This window comes from Arvicola amphibius, chromosome 9 (assembly GCF_903992535.2).
Source record: "Arvicola amphibius chromosome 9, mArvAmp1.2, whole genome shotgun sequence".
NCBI classification, from domain to species: Eukaryota; Metazoa; Chordata; class Mammalia; order Rodentia; family Cricetidae; genus Arvicola; species Arvicola amphibius.
Window position 1 is genome coordinate 82,413,065 of NC_052055.2, and position 21,310 is coordinate 82,434,374.

Below are 21,310 nucleotides of genomic sequence, written 5' to 3' on the forward strand. Positions count from 1 at the left end.
GGTCTGGGACCTGGAGCCTGTAGAGATCAGAGAGGGCATTGGACCCCGTGGAACTGGAGTTATAGACAATTGTGAACATTCATATGGGTGCTGGAAATTGAACCCAGATCTTCTGGAAGCGCTCTTAACCACTAGCCATCCTTTCTGCCCATAATTTGGTGTTTTATATTTCAGTAACTAACTTACAATACTTTAAACATTCATTAGATGTAATTGTGATGGGAATGAAATCTGCCGTGGCTTCTGTGGCTCCCAAGGACCATGGAGCTTATGTTTCCCGTTCAGTTACATTCCTGTTTCTTCCCCCCCCCCCAGCCCCCCCCCCCCCCGCCCCCCCCCCCCCCCCCCCGTCTTGCTGGGTCATAAAGGGGGTGCATTGAAAGACCATGACTTCAGGATTTTGTTACTTGTTTTAGCTACAGAATATACTTTTACAAGCCCCCTTTCCTACTAAAGGAGGCCAGAGGTGTTTATGCTAATTTTCTCTGATGACATGAAAACCTTTTCACTTAGCCTGTTACTTAGAACAGGGGTCAGCAAGCTTAAGGGGCAGATAGGAAGTAAATGCTTTAAACTTTCAGTGCAGTTAGTTTATGTGGTTTGTGGGTCCTTTTGTATCTCTGGGGTAATCATAGACTCAAGAAGCAACAGTAAAACTTATGTTTTCATAAATACAGTCACTTAATATGTGGCAGATCCCTGATTTAGAATGTGACTGAGAACTACCAATAAAATCACCTATTCCCTGCAGAAACCAGCATACAAGAATTATGAATTAAAGACTAGTAATGTTTCGGTTATCTGAGACTGTGTTCTTCTCAGTACCATATGTAAAGATTTGAATGAGGCATGTATGTCAGTTAAATGATTTACTGAACTTTTTGGGAATTTTTTTAAATTTACTTTTCATTTTCAATACATCCCCACTATAGTTTCCCCTACTTCACTCCTCCCAGTCCCCACCCTCACCTTTCCTTTCCCTCACATCCACTCTTCCTCCTCCTCTCTCCCTCCTCCTCTGCTTCCCTTTATAAAAGAGCAGGCCTCCCAGGGATAACCACAGCATAACAAGATACAATAAGCTCGGCACAAACCCTCATATCAAAGCTGGGTGAGACAACTCAGTAGGAGGAAAAGGGTCCCAAGAGCAGACAAGAGTCCTAGATACCCCTACTACCACTGTTAGGAGGGACTGCTAGTGTGTGTGTGTGTGTGTGTGTGTGTGTGTGTGTGTGTGTGTGTAGAGGTTCTAGCTCAGATCCATGCAAGCTCTGATTGCTGCCACAGTCTCCTGAGCCCTGTGAGCACTGCTTAGTTGACAGTTGATGTCTGTGAACTATGTTCTGGTGTCCTTGACCTCTCTGGCTCCTACAAAAATACCCTGGTTTCATTTCTTTTCCTTCCTTCCTTCCTTCCTTCCTTCCTTCCTTCCTTCCTTCCTTCCTTCCTTCCATCTTTCCTTCCTTCTCTTTCTTTCTTTCTTTCTTTCTTTCTTTCTTTCTTTCTTTCTTTCTTTCTTTCTTTCTTTCTTTCTTTCTGTTTTCTTTTCTTTTTTGTTTTTTTATGTTTTTTCAAGACGAGGTTTCTCTGTGTAACAGTTCTATCTGTCCTGGAAATAGCTCTGTAGACCAGGCTGGCCTTGAACTCAACAGAGACTGCCTGCCTCTGCCTCCCAGGTGCACCACCACCACCTGGCCCTAGTTTCTCTGAAAAGGGTTTCCTACTGGTACATCTTTAGATAATTTGTATCACTAGGGTCTGGTCTAGGTTTGACATTTGTTGGACTCATCAATTTTTATAGTACTGTGGCTTGTGTCCATGCTAGATCTTGGGGCCAGAAATGAAAATTGAGGGTCTCTGTTCTCAAGGTTCACACATAGGACACATGTAAACAAGTGAACGGCAGGTTCAAGCCCTCTAGTGAGAGATGCATACGAGCTGTTGGTGCTAAAGAACAGAAGTTTACTCTTCTCTGCGGAATCAGAAGATTAGCAATGAATGGCAATTGAGCTGAAATTTGAATTGCTCGGTCAGTTAGTCACCTGAAGAGAAAAGGCGAACGGCATGCAGACTGCAGGAGTTTGCTCATGCTGCCATAGCAGAGTGCCACAGACCAGAAGGCTTCAACAGTGGACATTTCATTTTCAGAGTTCTTGAAGCAAAAAGTCTGTGATCAAGATCTTGGCAAGTGCGGCCTCTGGTAAAAATGCTGCCTGACTCACAGATGGCCACTTCTTACTATACCATATTTTCTCTGCTATGTGGAGGAAACTGTTTGGTCTCTCCACTTATTTCAAGGGTACCAGTCTTATGGGACAAAGACCCCACTCAGCTGGAGAATGACATAAGAAGTATGTGACTTTAAACCACTTTTCCCTTCAGTCTAACCAGCAAACAACCAACAGACCACAATGGGATGTTTCCAATGGTCACATGGACCACTGTCACATGATATTAGACAGCTATGTAGGCTCTAAGTCTAGTGTGCACTGTTTAAGGAATAGTGGATTTTCTCTACTTAGCTATGAGAAGACTGGAGATGTGTGATTGTGAGTCCAGGAAAGTAATATATATGGCTTTGACTTAAAAGTTACAGCTCTATGAAGGATGTGTGGACAGGGCTCTTGGGGATGGTGTTTGAGAAGTGATGTATTAAAGGTAGCAGCATCAGCCAGGTAAGCATCTAGTAATTCAGGTGAGTGCGGATCTGAAAGAGCAGTTTCTCAAGAGAGCAGGAAGGAACACGATGAGCCATTGGGAAGAGAGAGATGTGATGTGCTAGTTGAGGGTAGGAGGTGAAAATCTTGTGATTGATTGCGCTAAATTCATCCTTTCAGTTTCATATCCCAGGAAGTCATTGGTTAGCCTCTCCTTTGCCTCTTATACACTGAATTAAGATAATTCAGTAAGTCAGCAGAGTGTAGAATGTTTTTCCTAAGCAGCTTTTTAGGTTTATTATTTTCAGTGATGAGAGGGAGAATTCTAATCTTACTGTGTTCCCATTCTGTTTGCTACTGTCTGTGCCTGTGGAAACTGGGGTGCGCTGTATTCACTGTTTTTGAGAAAATCAAATTAAGAAGATCCTGATTTGATTTGGCTATATCTGTCCTATTAAACTATAATTCTCGATTGCCAAAAATCATCATCATTTACTAAATGCCTGATAGTCTTAGTAACTGCTTTTGCCCCCAAAACTAATATATCACATCATTATTTGATTTTAATTGCCAGTTTATTAATTTTTGAGAATTTCACCAAATTCACCCCACAGTCTTCACCTTAACTCTTCTTATATCTATCTATCCCCACTGCCCTCCCCCTCCCAACTTCATATTTCCCCATTTTAAAAAAAATGTAATAACTAATGGACTTTACTGGATGTGGGGCCTCCACTGGAGCATTGGCAGCCTACCAGGAGCTCAGCTTTCAGGAAAGCTGACTAGTCCTCACCCAGAAGCCATCACCTGTCCAGAGAGCCCCAGTTACATGTGGTCCTCAGTTACATGTGGGCCTCATAAGAACTCAGTTACATGTGTGTCTCAGTTACATGTGGGCCTCATAAGAACTCAGTTACATGTGGGCCTCAGTTACACGTGGGCAGTCATGAAGCCCTTCCTATGTCATGCCCGACGCCTGGCTGGCTTTATCTGCAGGTTTGTGCAGCCACCCCAGCTTCTGTTCCAGAAGACAGTGTTGCTTGTGGTCTGCTCTCTCCGGTCTTCTGACCTGAGCTAGGCCCCATTTAAAGAGAAACTTGCGCCGGTACACATTCCTCATTATTACCTTTACTGGACCGGTCCTTAGATATTTGACTGTTGTTTAGGATTTAGTTATAGAGTTATTTTTTATTCTGACTATTGCTATTTCTCTTTGCATAAAATTGTTTTGGTTCTGTCTCTTAATAATGAAATCCCAGCAGTGATGTGTTGAGGAGGTGCTTTGAGTCTCTGCTCATTTCTGCCTGAACTAATGACTGGGAAGTCTCTGATGGATTGGATTCAAATAATTAATTTTTTAAAGTCACTCTGACTAACAGTTTGTATCATTTCTTAAAGTTTAGTTTAAAAGTTCAGGTCATTTGGCCTTTCTACTGTTACTTTTGTGTTGTTGAACAGCCAACCTCAGAAGTTGGATTATGAGGTTCCTCAAAGCTTGGTTTATTCTGCCAATGCATAATATTTTTGATTACCAAATGAAATTCTTGAGAATGAATACTACATTTTAAGTATTTGTAATATATGTTCTAATCGTAGTTAAATGAATTTTTTTATAAAATATTTTTCTATGCCCACAAAGTGATTATTCCCAACAGAAATTTTCAAAATATACTTTCTGGTCTCTCAAGAAAAAATTATGCTCAGATAATTGAGTTATTATATAACTAGTTCTTTCTTGCTTATTTTTCTGTTATATAAATCTTAGTAGTTAAATTAATTATCATTGATATATATAGTATATAGTAGTTGTTTTTTAAAAAGCTATTCCACTTGACTTCTTCCGTTTGTTTTTTATTGCTGGGCAATAAATGAACTTTTTACATTTATGCTTGTGCTTTTGAGTAGTTACTTTTCTTTCTTAATGTGATAAGAATTGAAGTTTTCAAGATTAAGAAGACTCAAGGCAATGCAACCAGTTAGAATTGCCCTCTACAAGGTGGGAATTGAACTCGAGCCTTGGTATGTTAGGCAAACCTTGAGAAACATTGTACCACTGACCTGTACCTGCAGCTGACTGGTTAGGAATTAAATAGCCTGGCATATACATCCCATTCATCTTTTCAGAAGAACTGGAGTAAAGGTTAGAATACTAAAGTTTAAAGGTAATTGCTGTTTTGGGAAAATGTTTTCTATACAGATACTTTAACATATCAACATATTCATTATTTCTTCTATAAAAAAACCACATGCACCTTACTGCTTTTCTTATAATTAAATTAGTTTAGGAAGGAGGTGTAAAAGTTATCTTTTGCCCGTTAGAGTGGTTTTCCATATACGTTTTCTTGGGGCATCTGCTTTTTACCTGAAGGTCTTGATGTCTTGGTTTATTGTTTGGGGCTAGAAAATAAATTGACTGATCTATTTTCTATTTGTTTTTTAGTGTAAGCTCTTGTAGTTGTGTTTCTGTTTGAGTGTGCTCCACTTGCTTGTAGATTAGAAAACAAGACAAATGTATTGATTATTTGTATTGGGTAGGATCTTGAAAGATATTGAAAAGAAGAAAAACAAAAACCATCTCTAGTGCCACTGTAATATTTACTGTTTATCGTGATGCATTTTATTTCAGTTTACATATAAATATTTTGAAATGATTGTATGTATTTTTCTGCTGATTCACCATAGAATTTTTCTTATATCATGGTTCAGAATGAATATGTGATACAGTTAGTACGTAGATGAGAAACTCCCAGGCCTCTGTGTCGTAGAGGTTAGTATAAAGTTAGTACGTAGATGAGAAACCCCCAGGCCTCTGTGTCGTACAGGTTAGTATACAGTTAGTATGTAGATGAGAAACCCCCAGGCCTCTGTGTCGTACAGGTTAGTATACAGTTAGTATGTAGATGAGAAACCCCCAGGCCTCTGTGTCGTACAGGTTAGTATACAGTTAGTATGTAGATGAGAAACCCCCAGGCCTCGGTGTCGTGCAGGTTAGTATATAGTTAGTATGTAGATGAGAAACCCCCAGGCCTCGGTGTCGTGCAGGTTAGTATACAGTTAGTATGTAGATGAGAAACTCCCCATACCTCTGTGTCTGTACAGGGTCAGTTTTTGGAAAAATTGATTCTTCTTTTAAAAATCTTGAAAATTGAGTTTTAGACCTCTCGGTTTTCTGTAACTTCCTTTGAGGCGTTTAAACAGAGTTATCTTTTCCTTTAGTGCTTTTGTGCCACTGAATCTTCCCAGCAACAAAAATTCTACCGAGTGGGAAAAGGTGAAGTTCCTGTTTGAAGAACTTGGCAGCAGTCGTAAGTATTGAAAACATTTTCTCAAGTAATTCTTGTCTTGTGTTCTTTGGGAACTTATGGAAATTAGCAAGTGTTTATTTCCCTAGGAACTTACTCTACCATTCTTTACTTAACTTGTTCAAGCTGCCTTCCAGTTATTATGTAGGTAGAGTCTTCAGTTTTGCGTCAAGTTACCATGTTATAAAGAAACTTTAATGTGCAAAGTATTTTAATGGACTTATTATTTTAATGTGCTCTTTAATTCTTTATAACAGTAACTTGTTAAAAAAGTATGATGGTGGCATATTGATTTTTATTTTAAATTTTTAATAGAATGCTCTATGATGCTATTAAAGATGAAGTAATATTTCATTGAGACTGTAAATTACATGTTTCATATGAATTAAACAATGTTTGACTGTAGATTTATGTCACCAGAACACATCAGGATTGCTTTTCTTGAAATTCTAACAAAACAAAGCCTAGGTCATAGAGAGTAGGTTAATAATTGAAGATTTCTTTAAGACCCTCTAGTTGTATGCATATGTGAGGAGGGCATGGGTATGTGCACGTGAATACAGGTGAGGGCAGAAGTGTTGGGTCCCCCGGAGCTGCTGTTACAGATGGTTGTGAACCCCCACTTACAGCCCCGTGTCGGTGCTGGGAACTGAACCCTGGTTCTGCAAGAACTGTAAGAGCTATGAGCTGCTGAGACATCCCTCGGCAAGTTCAGGTGGCTACATTTAAAGAGTTCCTTAGTTTTTGAAAAATAGCTTTATCATTAGAAAGAGAAATTAGGTCAAAACAGTAAAATATTACTCAAAACTTTGTGTGTGTTTGAACATATCAACTAATTCTAAACAAAGGTAGCATCCTAACTTTTATAAACACTGTACTGAGGTGTTCCTGCTTTGTGTTTGCTCTCTCACAGTCCCGTACATCCTTTGATCAGCCTTGCTTCTTACCCAGAAGGTGCATTAAATAATGATTAAACTGTGCCATGGGATCTGTCATGCAACTTGTAATTTTCTCGCCTTTCACATGATGCTTCATCTTATACACAAAGTCCCTTAGTATCTCCCAGTGGCAGCAAGAGTAAGGACAGTGGGACTGACTGGCATTGCTGCAGTCATTGCAAGTTTGTGGCCTTGACCCCACGGCTACACTGGCCACTGCTTTTCTTGCTGCTAAGTCCTTTACAGTTTTGGATTGCTTTTCTGCCCCAAACATCAGTGCTTAGATGGCAGCATTCTTGATTTTTGTCATTATCTTACAATTTTGTCCCTCTTTAGTCTTGGTTTTATTTTATATTAAATCTAAAATGCCACATTTTACATAATCTAGTTATAATATATTTTAAAGTCTCGTTTCGTTATCCAGCTGTACTTTCTTGTGTGTATGGATATATTGCATGTATGTATGTATGTATGTGCACCACATACATGCCTGGTAGCATGGAGGCCAGAGAGGAAATCTTTTTCCTAGGAACAGGAGTTACATATGTTGTGAGCTGCTGTGTGGGTGCTGGGGATTGAACCTGGGTCTTTTGGAAGAGGAACCAGTGCTCTTAACTACTGAGCCATCTCTTCAGTCTCTACCCAAGAGTTTCTAGTTTCATTTTTCCCATCCCACTTCTTATATATGTTAGAAATCAAGTACATTTAACTATTTCAAAATGTATACTTAAATGCATTCTAAAACAAACATATTGTGTACATGCATGTTATGTAAATATGTGTGTGCATAACTGAGTTCAGTCAAGGTGTAGAACAAGTCTAACAACAAAATTCCACTTAATGTACAAGTCAGTTAATATCACCTCCCATGTTGTAATTTATTAAACTATATATTACTTTGTTTTAAAGTATTATCAGTGTATTGCCATTTTCATATATATCTGTCTTCTTTCACTGAATAGTGCTTTAAGATTAATTTATGTAGTTGTTTTTTGTAGCAAAGTAATAGATTGTATAACTGTGCCACAACTTCTCAGTCAATAGGATCTGTTTATGTCCATTCCCAGTTCATTGATCCTATTTTATCAAGGAAATATCATTCTCAATTAATAATAGCTATATTTTCATAGTATTTCTTTATGTGACCTTATAAAATTTTGTTCCACTGTAGACTCTTGCTCTTAACCTTCTTAACTTGTTAGATAGCATTTCTAATTTATTTGTTTGGTAGGGATTTAACCTCCACAATGGCAATACCAGTTGAGGTGACAGTGCATTAGGGGCATTTCCCAGCCCCCTGCCCCCGGATGTGGAGCTAGGTAATGGATTGCTGCAGAGAGAAGTGGGGTCGTTATCCAGGAATGAGCCCCTGGTAGGTGATCCAGTTTCAGGAGGTCATCCCTAAGTGCGTGTACACAAGAGCAACAGTGAATGAACTTAGTAAGCTGTATATGCGCGTAATAATAGAAGAGATCAGAACTTGAGTGGGTTTGGAGGCTGGAAGCATGTGCAGAATTGGAGGACAGGCGGAAATGTTGTAAATACGGTACTTACGAAATTCTCAAAACAATTAATTTAAATAAAATTAAAAAATAAATCTTGAATAAATGAAATATACTCAAGATTTTAGGCTACATATAAAATAATATTATCAAATTAAGGAAAAATTAACCCCAAATTATCACAACTAAAGGAAGGCAGAAAAAAACAGAAGGGTAGGGTATTCCGCATGGGCTGGGGAGATGGCACGTTGGTGGGCATAGGACATAAGTATGGACCCCGGCGACCAGCATTAAAGGTCTGTAACCTCACAACTGACTGGAGATGAGAGGAGCCCCCAGGCTTGCTGACTAGTCGGTCTAGATGAATTGCTGAACTTCAGGTTCAATGAAAGACAACGTGGAGACCACAGAGGAAGACACAGTGCGGACATTGCACCTGCACCTCGACACACACAAGTGGACACAGAAGACGAGCTCCAGGCAGTCCTTTTGTCATCTTTTTATGCATCTAATAGTTTACTGATTTCTTTTTAGGTCCAACAATTAAACTGGTTTTTCTTCATATTTTTAAAAGCTGAAGGAAAGGAAATCTTAGCTGATCTAAAGGACTGTGTGAAGATCAATTTATAAAGAGTTCTTTAGAAAGTCCTCTCTTGAATAGGATTAGCACTTGAAAGACACAGTAATATTTATTTGTTTTATTCCTTCATAATGCCTAAGGAGCCTTATTTATATATTTGCATTGCTGTAATAAACGTAAACATTAGAGTAGTAAAGATGTACATTAACCGCGTGTCTTCATTTTCCGCAGATGGCTTAGCTGCACTGTCGTTTTCCATCAGTTCTCTGACCTTGATTGGGATGTTGGCTGCCATCACGTACACAGTAAGTGCAGCGGGGGTCTGAGCTCCGCACAGCAGCGTCCTTTGCGCCCGCCCGCCCGCCCGTCTTGCACTTCAGTCGTCCACGCACCGTCCTTAGCTCTTCAAATTAAGAGATGTAGAGGACGATAAATTTTCAGTAACTTGGTCACAGTTACCTGTTTGCAAATTTAGTACTGAGAAATGAGTCTTACAACTTGTGAATGAATTACAACTAGTTCTATCCTATGCAGTAAGTAACTTAGTGTTGGTGCCAGACCCCAGAACCGTAGGCCAGTATGTTACTAGCTTATAGATTTGTTCTGTCTGCACGTGTACTTTTACAACCAGATGCTGACACTCCTCCAGTCTGTAGAGCCTGGTGCTGTATTTTCTAGCTTTCTGATTTTGTTCAAGTGTCTCTTGAAATAGCAAGGCATGGCAGACGACTACTATGTATACACATTGCTCTGTGGTTGGGTCAGATTAAGAAGAAAGGGGCCATAGTCGATGCTCTATCTTACTCCTTCCCCCACTGAACTGTATAAGCAGCATCTAAATGATCTGGAAGCTTTTGAGATTAATGAAATTATGCATAGAGCATTCTTGATTCTTGTAAAGATGGGAAATACTATTCTTTTGGAAACACTTTTGGATATCTTTCTTTAGGCATAAAAGAGATGGGCTGTTACTCTAGTAGCAGAATCAAGTCATCTTACATGATCATTCATGTTTCATTACACACATAATTAAAAGACCGTGGGCTGGCACGATTGTTTAGTGGGTAAAGGTATCTGCCACCAAGACTAACAGATTCTGAATTTGATTTCTAGAACTAATTATCCATACACATGTCCATACACACACACACACACACACACACACACACACACACACACACACACACAGACAGCGAGAGAGAGAGAGAGAGAGTATAAAGATTATTTTTTAAAAAATAGCCTAACATGCATATATCTTTAATATCTTGAGGTGCTTATTTGGGTACTTAGTTTTATTATTTGTTTTCAGTTTTCTATAGTTTTCTATGTTTTAATGTATTATACATAAGGAATTTGCCATCTGCTAGTAGTGGGTAGTAGTTATCTGTCTGCCTCACAGAGTATATTTATAGCTCGTTAGTTATTTGTGTCTTTTGCAGAGAAGTCACAGATTGTAACCCAATCAGGAGTTAGACCTGGGGCTACTGTTCTCTGACTGGTCTGACATACTGATTTTGAGTTAGTTTCTTAACCTTCTTGAGTCGGTATCTTCTAGATTAGATGGGACTAGGAGAAGTTTCACAGGTGTTTGTGAAGTTCGAGGTATTGTTTATAGAAGTCCTTGGTAATTTATGGGGAAATGAGACAAACAGTAGATGAAAGATTAGTCAGGAGAAACGAATGGACACAAGAGGAAACCAATGTGTAATGCCACTGTCAAGAACTCTATAAGGCCTAGGAGTCACCCGGCTTGAGTCTGCTGCATTTCTCTGGATTCTCGAGAGTATGCAAACTTCTGAGTCAGAGACAAAAGACTTTGTTAATCAATTAGCAGCACTCCATAGACTTGATGTTGTCTTGTTCAGGTTTTCTGGGTTTCAATTTCCACCAGCAACTGTTTGTAGAATCAAAGGAAACATGAGGTGAGATGCATTACAGAATAGGAGTTCCAGCTCAGGAACGCTGAATCATTTATATGGACAGTAAACATGAGTGCCCCTTCTTCCAAAGGAACACACTGCCTGTATCTGCCAAGGCTGTTTGCTACACAGATGTCCTTCAAATGAGACTCTGGGGGTGGGGGGTGTCAGGTGATTCCTGACTTCTAATTTGTGAATTAGAAGGAAAGTGAGTGAAGTCTTCTAAGATCATTTGAAAGACAGCTTCCTGCAGGAGCAGTGTTATGATATAGAGAAATAGATGTTTTCAATCCACTAACTTTATTTTGTGTGTGGGTGTGGGTCTATTGCCCGCATGTATGTGTACCCCTTGTGTTCGGCTGCCTGCATAGGTCAGAAGAGGGAACCAGATCTCCTGGAACGGAAGTTGTAGATAATTGTGAACTGCCATGTGGGTGTTATGGATTGGACATGGGTCCTCTGCAAGAGCAGCCCGTGTTCTTAATGCTGAGCTATTTCTCCAGCCCATAAAGAAATATATTTAACTGTTTCATTTTGTTCAAAATAAAACTTTGAAATTTTTTCATTTAATCATTTAAACCAAATGATCATGTTGAATTTAAATATTCTTAAAGCAGTTTTTCTCAAACACAAAAGAGTGACCTTCACGATAGCACTAAAGTAACCAGAGTAACACTTATTACTAGTATTGGGACCCAGAGGGCACCCAGGAGCTGCAGAGTAGAAAGGAAGGCTCTGAGGTCTCCAGGTCAAAGAAGAGGTTTCTGGGGAGTGGCCTAGGAGTCACAGCTTTTCTCTAGTAAAACGGAGGTTCTTACTAGGAATCTCACCTTCAAGACTTCCCTAACTTCTCTGTCATCACCATTTCTTCGTGGTCAAGGTGAATAATATTTCAGAAATTCAGTGTGATGGTTCAACTAAACAGTGTAACAAGTTAGAATCCACTGACTACCTGCGATATAATTGTTGTTAACTTTGCTGACTATTTAGTTTTGTCTACACCAAACTGCAATTTCTACTTCTTTCTTTTCTCTGTGAAACTAAAAGCATGCACAAAGCAATTATATCTTGAACAGTGAGGAAATGAATTATTCAAATATGTGCAAGTCAGAGATGTATTCATAATTGATGGTTAGTTGGAATTGGGCGGATGTGGAAAAGAATAAATATCATTTAAATAGCACCGGAAATATGCTTGGAGCACAGTGAGATAATATTTCACACCTAACCCAGGGCTTGGCATTTTATCACCGATATTGGCAGTGGAAGGAAGGAGAGCGTGTAGAGCTGAGTTAGTTTGTGTGGTTTATATGACATCTCTCTGATCACTTGCTCTCCTGGTAGAAATGGGCCAGTAATCTTAACTTTATTAAACTCTAGTCTAGACTTTATAAAAGTCTTTATTAAAGTTCAATTCTTTTGGAAATTACAAACAAAAAACAAAAATAACCCCACAATCATTTGTAGATGGCGCTTTTAGTGTAAATAGGTAATTAATGTTACTAACTATATTTGTTTACAGTTGATCTACAGAGGTTTCCAACCTCATATGGAAGGGCTTGATTGGCCAGCTTCTGACATGTAGTGTGAAAGAAGGCGTGGCAGACAAAGAGCCAGACTGCTGTGACCCTGACTAGACAGTCAGCTAAATAGGAAATGGTGTCTCCTCCAGAATTCATAGCTAATTTTTATATTGAGTTTACAGTCATTTCTAAACCAACAGCGTGTTTAAACTATGTTTTATATATATATGAATTTCATATATATGTATTTAATTTAGTTTAGAAACTAGTTGATTATTAAATTTTCACTTTGCTTCTGACATTGTTTTGTGTCATAAGGATTAGCTATGTAATCTTACACACTCAGTTTTTAGAGAATGAAAAACTAGTTTAATCTGCATATTATTTTAAGTTTAAGTTGAAAAGGGAGCTGATACCTTCCAAATTTAACAAATGAAACCTCTGGGGATACATATCTTTGTAGATATTGTAAATTTTCTTGGTGCCACCAAGTGGGGAAATGCTAAGATATTTCCATGCACAGTATGGCCAGTGGTGTGCTTAGAGACAAGATCACTAACTGTACTCCTCGGGACTTTAAAATGCCATATGCTATCCTACTCTATGTACATTTACTATAGATTGGGTATTAGTGGCCATGTGTAGTACAGTATTTTCTTTTATGCTATTGAGAACTCATGTATCTGGTTTGCAGTATTCTCCGCTCATGTTTGGGATCTGCTTTGAGGCTGCTAATGCACCAGTCAGTGAATTGACATTGTTGGGTTGTTTTTTGTCTCACCATTAAGGCACTACTTAAGGAGAAAAATATATACCCACCTCTGTCTATTTGTCTGTCCATCTATATACATATGTATGTATGTGTGTATGTATGTATGTATGTGTATATATGCAAAACAACTTCTAAATGAGTCTCACCCCTTCCAAGAACACAGAACACTTTGCTGTTGCTCTACAAAAAGCCGTGCAGTTGTGTTTGTTCTAGTGAATGTTTATTTTACTCTTTGTGTTCCTTTGTTCTCTCCAGTCTGTCTGGACTGTTTCTGTGTCATGCCTAAGACCATCTTAGATATGCAGGTGGCAGTTAAACTCAGTGTTTTATACCAGCCATGCACGTAGCTCAAGGAAGGTGACTATTCTGTAACCAGGACTGCATTGCGTTGTGCTAGGGACACTGCTGTGTCACGGCAGTTAGAAGAGTGTCAGTGTCAGGGCATAGTCAGCCTTCCCTGATGGGAAAGGGGAGACAATGTATGTGTCCTTCCTTATAAGGAAGACCTAAGTCACAACACGTGTGTCACTGAATTATGGGTTTTCCAGTGCATGTGGAATGTTTGCTTATTTTCCATATCCTCGTTGTTGTCCAATCTTAGCAAAAATCCAAGAATTTTGAGTCAAAAACATCATTCTAAGTAAGGGAGTAACATATATAAAAAAGTTTCCATCCTAAACTGAGCAGGGAAATAATATGGAAGAAATGTTTGAACTTTCTGCATAATGTTTTTAAACACTTTGGTTGTTGATTTATTCTTGGAAGCAAAACAAAACAACAAAAATTGGAGGCAATTAGGGCTAACCTACAAGCATTTTAAAGGCTTATCATGTTAAACTTGTCAATTTCCTAAAATCCACTGGAGGGCAGTAGTAAGCAATAAAAGTGCTTTGTACATCCGCTCCCCCACCTTTTGAAGTTAAATTCAAAAGATTATTTAGAAACCTTAATATTTTAAAATGTTTATTTCAAGCTTACCAAAATCTAGACATTAGAGTTAAATTTTTGATAATCATTGAAAGTTAAACGTGTAATTGAGAAGCAAGCCCAAGCTGGGTGTCCAGGCAGTGGTTACTGCCTTGTTTTTAGTACCTTCCATGAGATTTCAGAGAAAGGTGGAGTTCCCTGGTGTCCTCTTCAAACAGGTTATTACCATAGGAATCTTTTTATTTTTTAAGTCCTTTCCATGACGCTACTGAGCAGTTCACATTAGCTCTTCTACTAAGCACATCAGTGTGTGTAAGAAAATAACTCCATGTTAAGAGGTCTCTCTTCTGAAGGTTTTTAATCAAGTACTATCCTCATAGGCAAATTCTTTTATCAGCTTAGTAAATGTTTTAGAATAAAGAATAAAGAGGAAGAAAAAGAATTGGGACCTCGTCTGAAAATATCAAATAGTCTCCGCGCTTGTTACTCAGCTCTAGCTTAGAAGCCTGATTAGCCAAGTTTGAAAGACCAATAATGGTGACTGCACATTGTTATGTATTATAAACAAGACACATTTGCAAATCAGAGCAAGTTTCTCAGGCATGGCCTAATTAAGCTGACTTGAAATGCACTGAACTTCTCTCATGAGGCAGCGTAATAAGTGGCATTCTAGGGAGGGTCCTGCATGTATTAAAGAGTGACCGAGCAGAGTTTGGAGTGGATCACTGGAGTGTTTTCAGAGTGGTGAGCAATTGTGGGGTCAGGGTAACAAGATGATGGAAATGCAAGATTGCTACAAGAGCTCTAGTTCATATTAAAAATTAGTAAAACTTTTTAACACAATCTTTAGTGAGAATTGGAGAAGGTGTGTGTGTGTGTGTGTGTGTGTGTGTGTGTGTGTGTGTGTGCGTGCGTGCGTGCGCACGTTAAAAATGGATGGACAAGGAGAACCGCTCTGGCTTATAGCAGTTGAGGATACTATCTGCTGTTTCTCTCCTTATCTTCTGCATTGACCCTCAAAGCACTTTCCTAGAATCCCCTTCTGTGAGAAGATTTTGAATGATATCCCCTAAGTCCTGGAGACTCTTAAAGGTTATTAATTAGAAGACAGCATAGTCTGGTGCGGGTAGAGCACCATCACTTTGAAGCACTTGGAAGATGAACATGAACCAAGTCAGAGCCGCAGAACAGTCAGGAAGATGTACATAGCCAGCGCTGTGACAGCAGCCTGAATTGGGAGCGTGTTATAAATAATGACTAAAGCAATGGATTCCTACTGCAGTGGTACTGGAGTTACCATGTTAAAAAACTCAGAGCTGTTCAGCACAGAGTGAGGAGCCCAGTTCGTGCTCCTTCCTAACTATGGGGAGAATGGGTAAGGTACTGTGGTTGTGTGCATAGAAGAAACGTGAAAAAGATTTTAGATGACAAGCTTGCGTCTGGTTCAGAGTCTGCTGTTGTAACCACGAGGTGATAGTTGTCAATGTTTCTTAAGTACTTAATGTGTCTCTGAATAATGACCACATACTGAAGGAAATAAAGAAATAAAAAAGAAGAGGAACATGACTGTTCCTAAGTGTGATGGAGGGGAAGGTTCATATGTGGAAAGCATAGCCAGAGGCAGGAACCTCTGAGAGTACAGAGTGGACTTGACCCTGAGCCCAGGCCATGTGAGGAAAGGGGAGGGGAAGCCGTGTGCAGCAGCCAGGAGGCCCAAAGGTACAAAGAGAGTGGGCAACCAAAATGGTTGGATTATACAGAGAAGAAAAACCCAGCCCCCTGGGCTGGAGAGTTTTAGGGTAGTGGTTGGGTATGCCAGCCTGGTGTGCTAAGAAGGCCCTCAGCCATTTGTCCTGAGTTTGAAACCTAACACAGAACAAATGCCATTGTGTAGTGTGAAGCGGTGGGGCTGTGTCCCGCCACCCGGCCGCCGGCTAGCTTTACACCCGAAATAATTACACGGAAACTGTATTCTTTTAAAACACTGCCTGGCCCATAGTTTCAGCCTCTTATTGGTTAATTCTCACATCTTCCTTTAACCCATATTTAGTAATCTGGGAAGCACCACGAGGTGTGCCTTACCAGGAGAGATCTTAACCTGCGTCCATCTCGGAGAGGAGCAGCATGGAGACTCCTCATGGAGACTGCCTGAAGCGTCTTCCTAACTCTACTTCCTTGTTCCCACAATTCTGTTCTGTCTACTCCACCTACCTAATTTTCTGTTCTTAAAGGGCCAAGGCAGTTTTCTTTATTAATAATGAAAGTAACACATAGACACTCCTCCATCACTTCCCCTTTTTCTGTTTAAACAAAAAAGAAAGGCTTCAACTTTAACATAGCAAAATTACATATAACAAAACAGTTATCAAGCAAGTATTACAGTTACAATATTTAAATCTATTTTATCTTTTATCATAACTAAGGAAAGCTATAACTATTTATTCTTCAACTCCATCAAAGACTCCAGAAGGATATAATGCTACCTAAGTAAACAAGAAATAAGTAACTTATAAAACTCTAGAAATGACAGAGACAACTCGCTGCCTGGACAGTCACCCAAAGTTCCTCTGTACCGTTGGGGCATCCATCTTCAGCCTTTAGGCCCATAGTGTCCAGCAGACTTTTTCATGAAGCAGGAAATTCCAAAGACAGTTCAGTCACTTTCTGCTATGTCCTGCAGAACGTCTCGCAGACTCTTTCATGAATCAGGAACCCCAAAAGGCCATCTCACCTTTAGGCAAGTTCAGCAGTCCTCTTTCTGTGGGTTCCTTGTGTCCAATTTATGCAACAGTCCAGGCAAGAGCAGTTTCTTGCCCAAATGGCTAACAAACTCCATAAGTAGCCTCTTCGATGCCCATCTTCCTCTCGAAGTAGATTGGTGCTGCCAGGAGCAGACGTGTCTCATTGTCATGAAAAACCCTAAGTTATTAAAACATTTAAAATGCCATATTCTGCAGTCTTTGAAAGATATGAAGAATGCCTATCTGAAATATATCTATGCACATCTAGAAAATGACTAACATGACTACAAGCTTGACTATTAATCGATGATTATCCATTAACAACCTATATTTCCTAATTATACATTACAGTTTTTAAAATGAACTACTATCACAATAGCTTAATCAAGATCAGAAATACATATACATATAACAAAATTGACCTTAAAATCTATACCAATGCAAATTCATATCTATATCATCTCCCCGGGCCAGATGATGCGGCGAAGATTGGAAATAACCAAAAATAGTCCTTTTATAATTATTCAATTTTAATACAAAGGGAGATAAGGGAACTTACAGAACCAAGGGTCCAGCGGAGTGAGCGCGGGGCAAACGAACGGGGCGCCTTCCGGCTCCCCAATCCTATTTAAGGGGCATGGCTACCCCGCTGGAGCAGCCACGCCCCTGAACGCAGGGATTGGGCCAGCTGCCCCAACACCATTGAGTTTATGTTGGTGGGTATAATAAAAAATACCATTGGGAATGGAATATGGAACTGGGTGCTATGTATATTTTTAATGATGGAAATTAATTGTTGAAATATATATGAAGATTAGTAAAAAGTTTGGTTATTTGTACATGGGATATTAAGTTGTATATAGATAATTAGTTTATTCATCAAATATCAGGAATATATTCTAAAGGTTTACTCTGTGTAATTGGAGAAAATTATTTTTATACTAATAAAGATTTTATACTAATAAAAATAATTTTTTACCTTTTGTATTAACTCATACTATTTTAACATTATTAGTCTGAAGTTGTAATTTATCACTCTGATAAAGTCGGACTAATTCGTTTTAGAAACATACCTGTGTATGTATAATTGGAGTAAATAAAAGAAATCCGAAATGGTGAGTGTGCTCAGAGCCATGTGGGCACGTTGCTAGGTAACCAACTTTACTTATTCACTTCTGCTCACTTTCAAGTTACCACTGTCAAGGAAACCAGTTTTGAACTTGAAAATTGTGTATAAAATGTTTTGAGTGGCTTTAGTAAAACATGTGTATGTACCTTCCAGGCATATGGCATGTCAGCCTTGCCTTTAAACCTGATAAAAGGCACGAGAAGTGCTGCTTACGAGCGCCTGGAAAACACTGAAGACATTGAGGAAGTGGAGCAGCACATTCAAGCGATTCGGTCAAAAGTGAGTTCCCGTCTCGTCATTGGAAGTGGTTTACCTTATCCATCCTGACGTGAGTTTGCCATGGACAAACCCAGAGCATCTTACATTGTTTGAATCTGTGCAACAAGTACTTCAAGGATTATGTCCCTATTATTAGTTTTCTATACAGTATATAGGATAGTGGCAATTTGAGAATTTCTGTTCGTGTTTTAACAACTAAAAATAGCCTGCTGCTTGCTTATGGCCAAGACTTTTCCAGTTCTTAGTCACCTGGATTTTATGTGTAATGTGTTTTGTTGCCTCTCTTAGGTTCAAATTTGGGTATTTGTTGAGCAGTTTAAGGTTACTTTTAATTTTGTGTGATGTAAATGTATTTCTAAGAACATGATAGCAATTTTGCTTTTTATGTTGTCTTCAAATAACATATTACGGATTTATTTTAACAACAAGAAGAGCTTCCTTAAGTATTCAGCTTAAAGGTACAGTGTGTCCGCTTGGCGTGCTGTGTTAGCCAAGCAACTCTTTTATTTTTAATCCATTATCTGGCAGGGATGGGGGTGATGGGCACATGCCATAGCACATGTGTGAAGTCAAAGAACAGCTTGTGGGCTCAGTTATCTTCTCTCACCATGTGAGTTTGGGAACTGAAGTCAGGTCGTCAGGCCTGGCAGCAGCACCCTTCCTCACTGAGCCACCCAGCAGATGGTGGAGCAGTTCTTTATGTGTTCAGGGATGTGGGTCTGCATCTCTCATCCAGGCACGGCACAGGGAACGGGCGTGCTGGTACAGAGCTGGCTGTCTCCTTTTTCGTCACCATGGGGTAGTGTTGCCTGTGTTCAAGGGTAGCCTTTTCTTCCTCACTTAATCCCTAGAGTAGTCCTCATAGATGTCCCAAAGTGTGTCTCATCAAGGCCAGACGTGTTTTCCTAACTCGGTAAATTCACAGTGAAATTAACCATCAAAAGTACAGCCTTTAAAACATGATGCCCCCGAAGATCCCTGTAGCCCATAGCAGTCTACGCCGTCTCAGACTGTGAAATGGAACTAGACTGTTTTGTAAGCGTCCCTGGCCTGTTAACAGTGCTGATCCTGCTACAGTGCCAGGGTCTTGAGGAAGGAGGATGCAATCTTCACTGTGAGACCTTGTACAGTAATAAAGTCAGGTTGATAAATCCATCATATAGTGGCATAGGGTTAACATCCCCATTGCAACAAGGACGAACAGAAAGATAGCAAGGAAAGTGAGCAGACACCAAACCCGAAGTTCCAGGTTTGGCTTCTAGGGCTCCTGGTGGCATCATGTCATCTCTTAGAGTGAGCTTAGGTGGCTCTGCTCTTCCTGCTGTGTTACTGGTGACACATGTCACATGTGGGCTCTTTTGGTTTGGTTCTACTTGGTGTCCACAGCTTGGCTTTGCCCAGCAGATGTCTCATACTTCTGGCAGCTCCCATATCCTGGGGTTTCCAACCCAGCCTAGGCTTTCCCTTCACAGCTCTGGGAGAAGCCTGCTCAGGAGTTCTCTGCAGAAAACCCATCCCTGCTACTTATTGCCAGGCCTGTGATTTTGTGAACCTTGCTGTAAGCCTCATAATCTACTCTTGCAGACTGCAGGCTTGGAAATCACGATTGTGAGTACCATCTTCTGATGCCAGCCCAAGGTACAGCCTGCTCCCTGGCCCACTTGCGCACTGGCCTCTGTGTATCTTTGACAACCTAGGAGGGCACTTCCAGTGATGGCCATTTCCCTGCAGACTGCACTGAAGGAGCTATCTTTCAGGCATCGTCATTCAAATGGATTGGAATTCCTACTTCTTGGAATTCTCAATGGGCAGAGTTCCCTTCCAGCCCCTTTTCTACCAGCCAGTGTGAGTCTGTGATTGCTCTGCAGAGGTGCTGTTCTCAGAAACACTTACCCGTGTTTGTCTGTATCCATCTTGGTCACAACTTTGAGCTCTTCGTGCTCCCTTCTCCCCAAACTCTTCCTTTTTCCTATCTGGACGCTCCATCTGCTCAGCATAAAGCTAGGAAAATTGAGCAGTCGTCCCCGTACCAGCATGAAGGGTATGCTGTCTTAAAACTTTCTTTACCGCACGGCACAGCCCTTTCCTTTGGAACTTAACTTTACTCAAGTTCTCAGCACCTGGACAGAATGCAGCCAGATTCCTTGTCAAAATGGAACGTGAATGGGCTCCGCTGGGTTCTTTTTGGAGGCTCCATTCCTCTCTGAAACCCCTTGAGCCCTGCTTCCACTGTCCAACATTCTGGACTTCCAAAATCCAGCTGGGGTGGTCCATTGAGATAAGCCATGAAAGAGGTTGGTTGGTTTCAGTGGGGCCTGGCACACTCTGGAGAGATGTCTGTCACTGTGGGAGGTGTCTCTGAAAGGTAGTTCAGCTATTACCTTCTCTTTGTTCTTTCACATTGAGGCTGCAGTAGCATGAGTGTACGTTTTGTGCCTTAATAGAACAGTATGGATATCCTCCTGTTTGTAGTGCCTTTGTGTCTTTAAAATAGAGCCCCAAGTAGATATCTGTGCTTCTAATAAAGCAGGTGTGTTCTTTATCTTTTCTGGATTTGTTTCTATGGAATGCTTTTATGAATCCTTATGCGCACATATTTTTAGCGTATATTAGAAATACTGCAGATATCAGGCAGGTCCTTTTCAGCACAGACCCTGGTCAGACTGTGCCTGTTACATTGTTTGAGTTGTGTGTTCGCCTGTGAGTGTCCAACTTTAAAAAGGCTGTTTGATTATTTTGTTGAGACTTCAAGGATTTGAAAAACGAAACTCTTGATTTTGTTCTATTGTTTGTAGAGCAAAGATGGTCGACCTTTGCCTGCGAGGGATAGACGTACCTTAAAGCAATGTGAAGAAAGATTACGAACACTTAGGAAAAGAGACCGGCACTTAGAATTCATTGAAAACAGCTGGTGGACGAAATTTTGTGGTGCCCTGCGCCCCCTGAAGGTAAATGGAGTTTTAAAAAAATTACCCTGTCACTATTTTGCAAGCTTATGTAGGACCTTTAGAGAGGTTGAGCTCTCCCTTGGCAGTATTGTA

The 21,310-nt window shown here is 40.1% G+C and overlaps 1 protein-coding gene across 1 annotated transcript in view; it reads left to right on the forward strand.

Annotated features, from left to right (window-relative positions):
* Lmbrd1 (LMBR1 domain containing 1) overlaps positions 1-21,310 on the forward strand; it is a 90,427-nt gene that overhangs the window by 34,842 nt on the left and 34,275 nt on the right. Inside the window, exons 6-9 of the mRNA XM_038341656.1 lie at positions 5,874-5,962; positions 9,211-9,284; positions 18,144-18,269; positions 21,065-21,217. Of these exons, the coding sequence (XP_038197584.1) occupies positions 5,874-5,962; positions 9,211-9,284; positions 18,144-18,269; positions 21,065-21,217 (442 nt within the window). The remainder of the gene's footprint in view (positions 1-5,873; positions 5,963-9,210; positions 9,285-18,143; positions 18,270-21,064; positions 21,218-21,310) is intronic.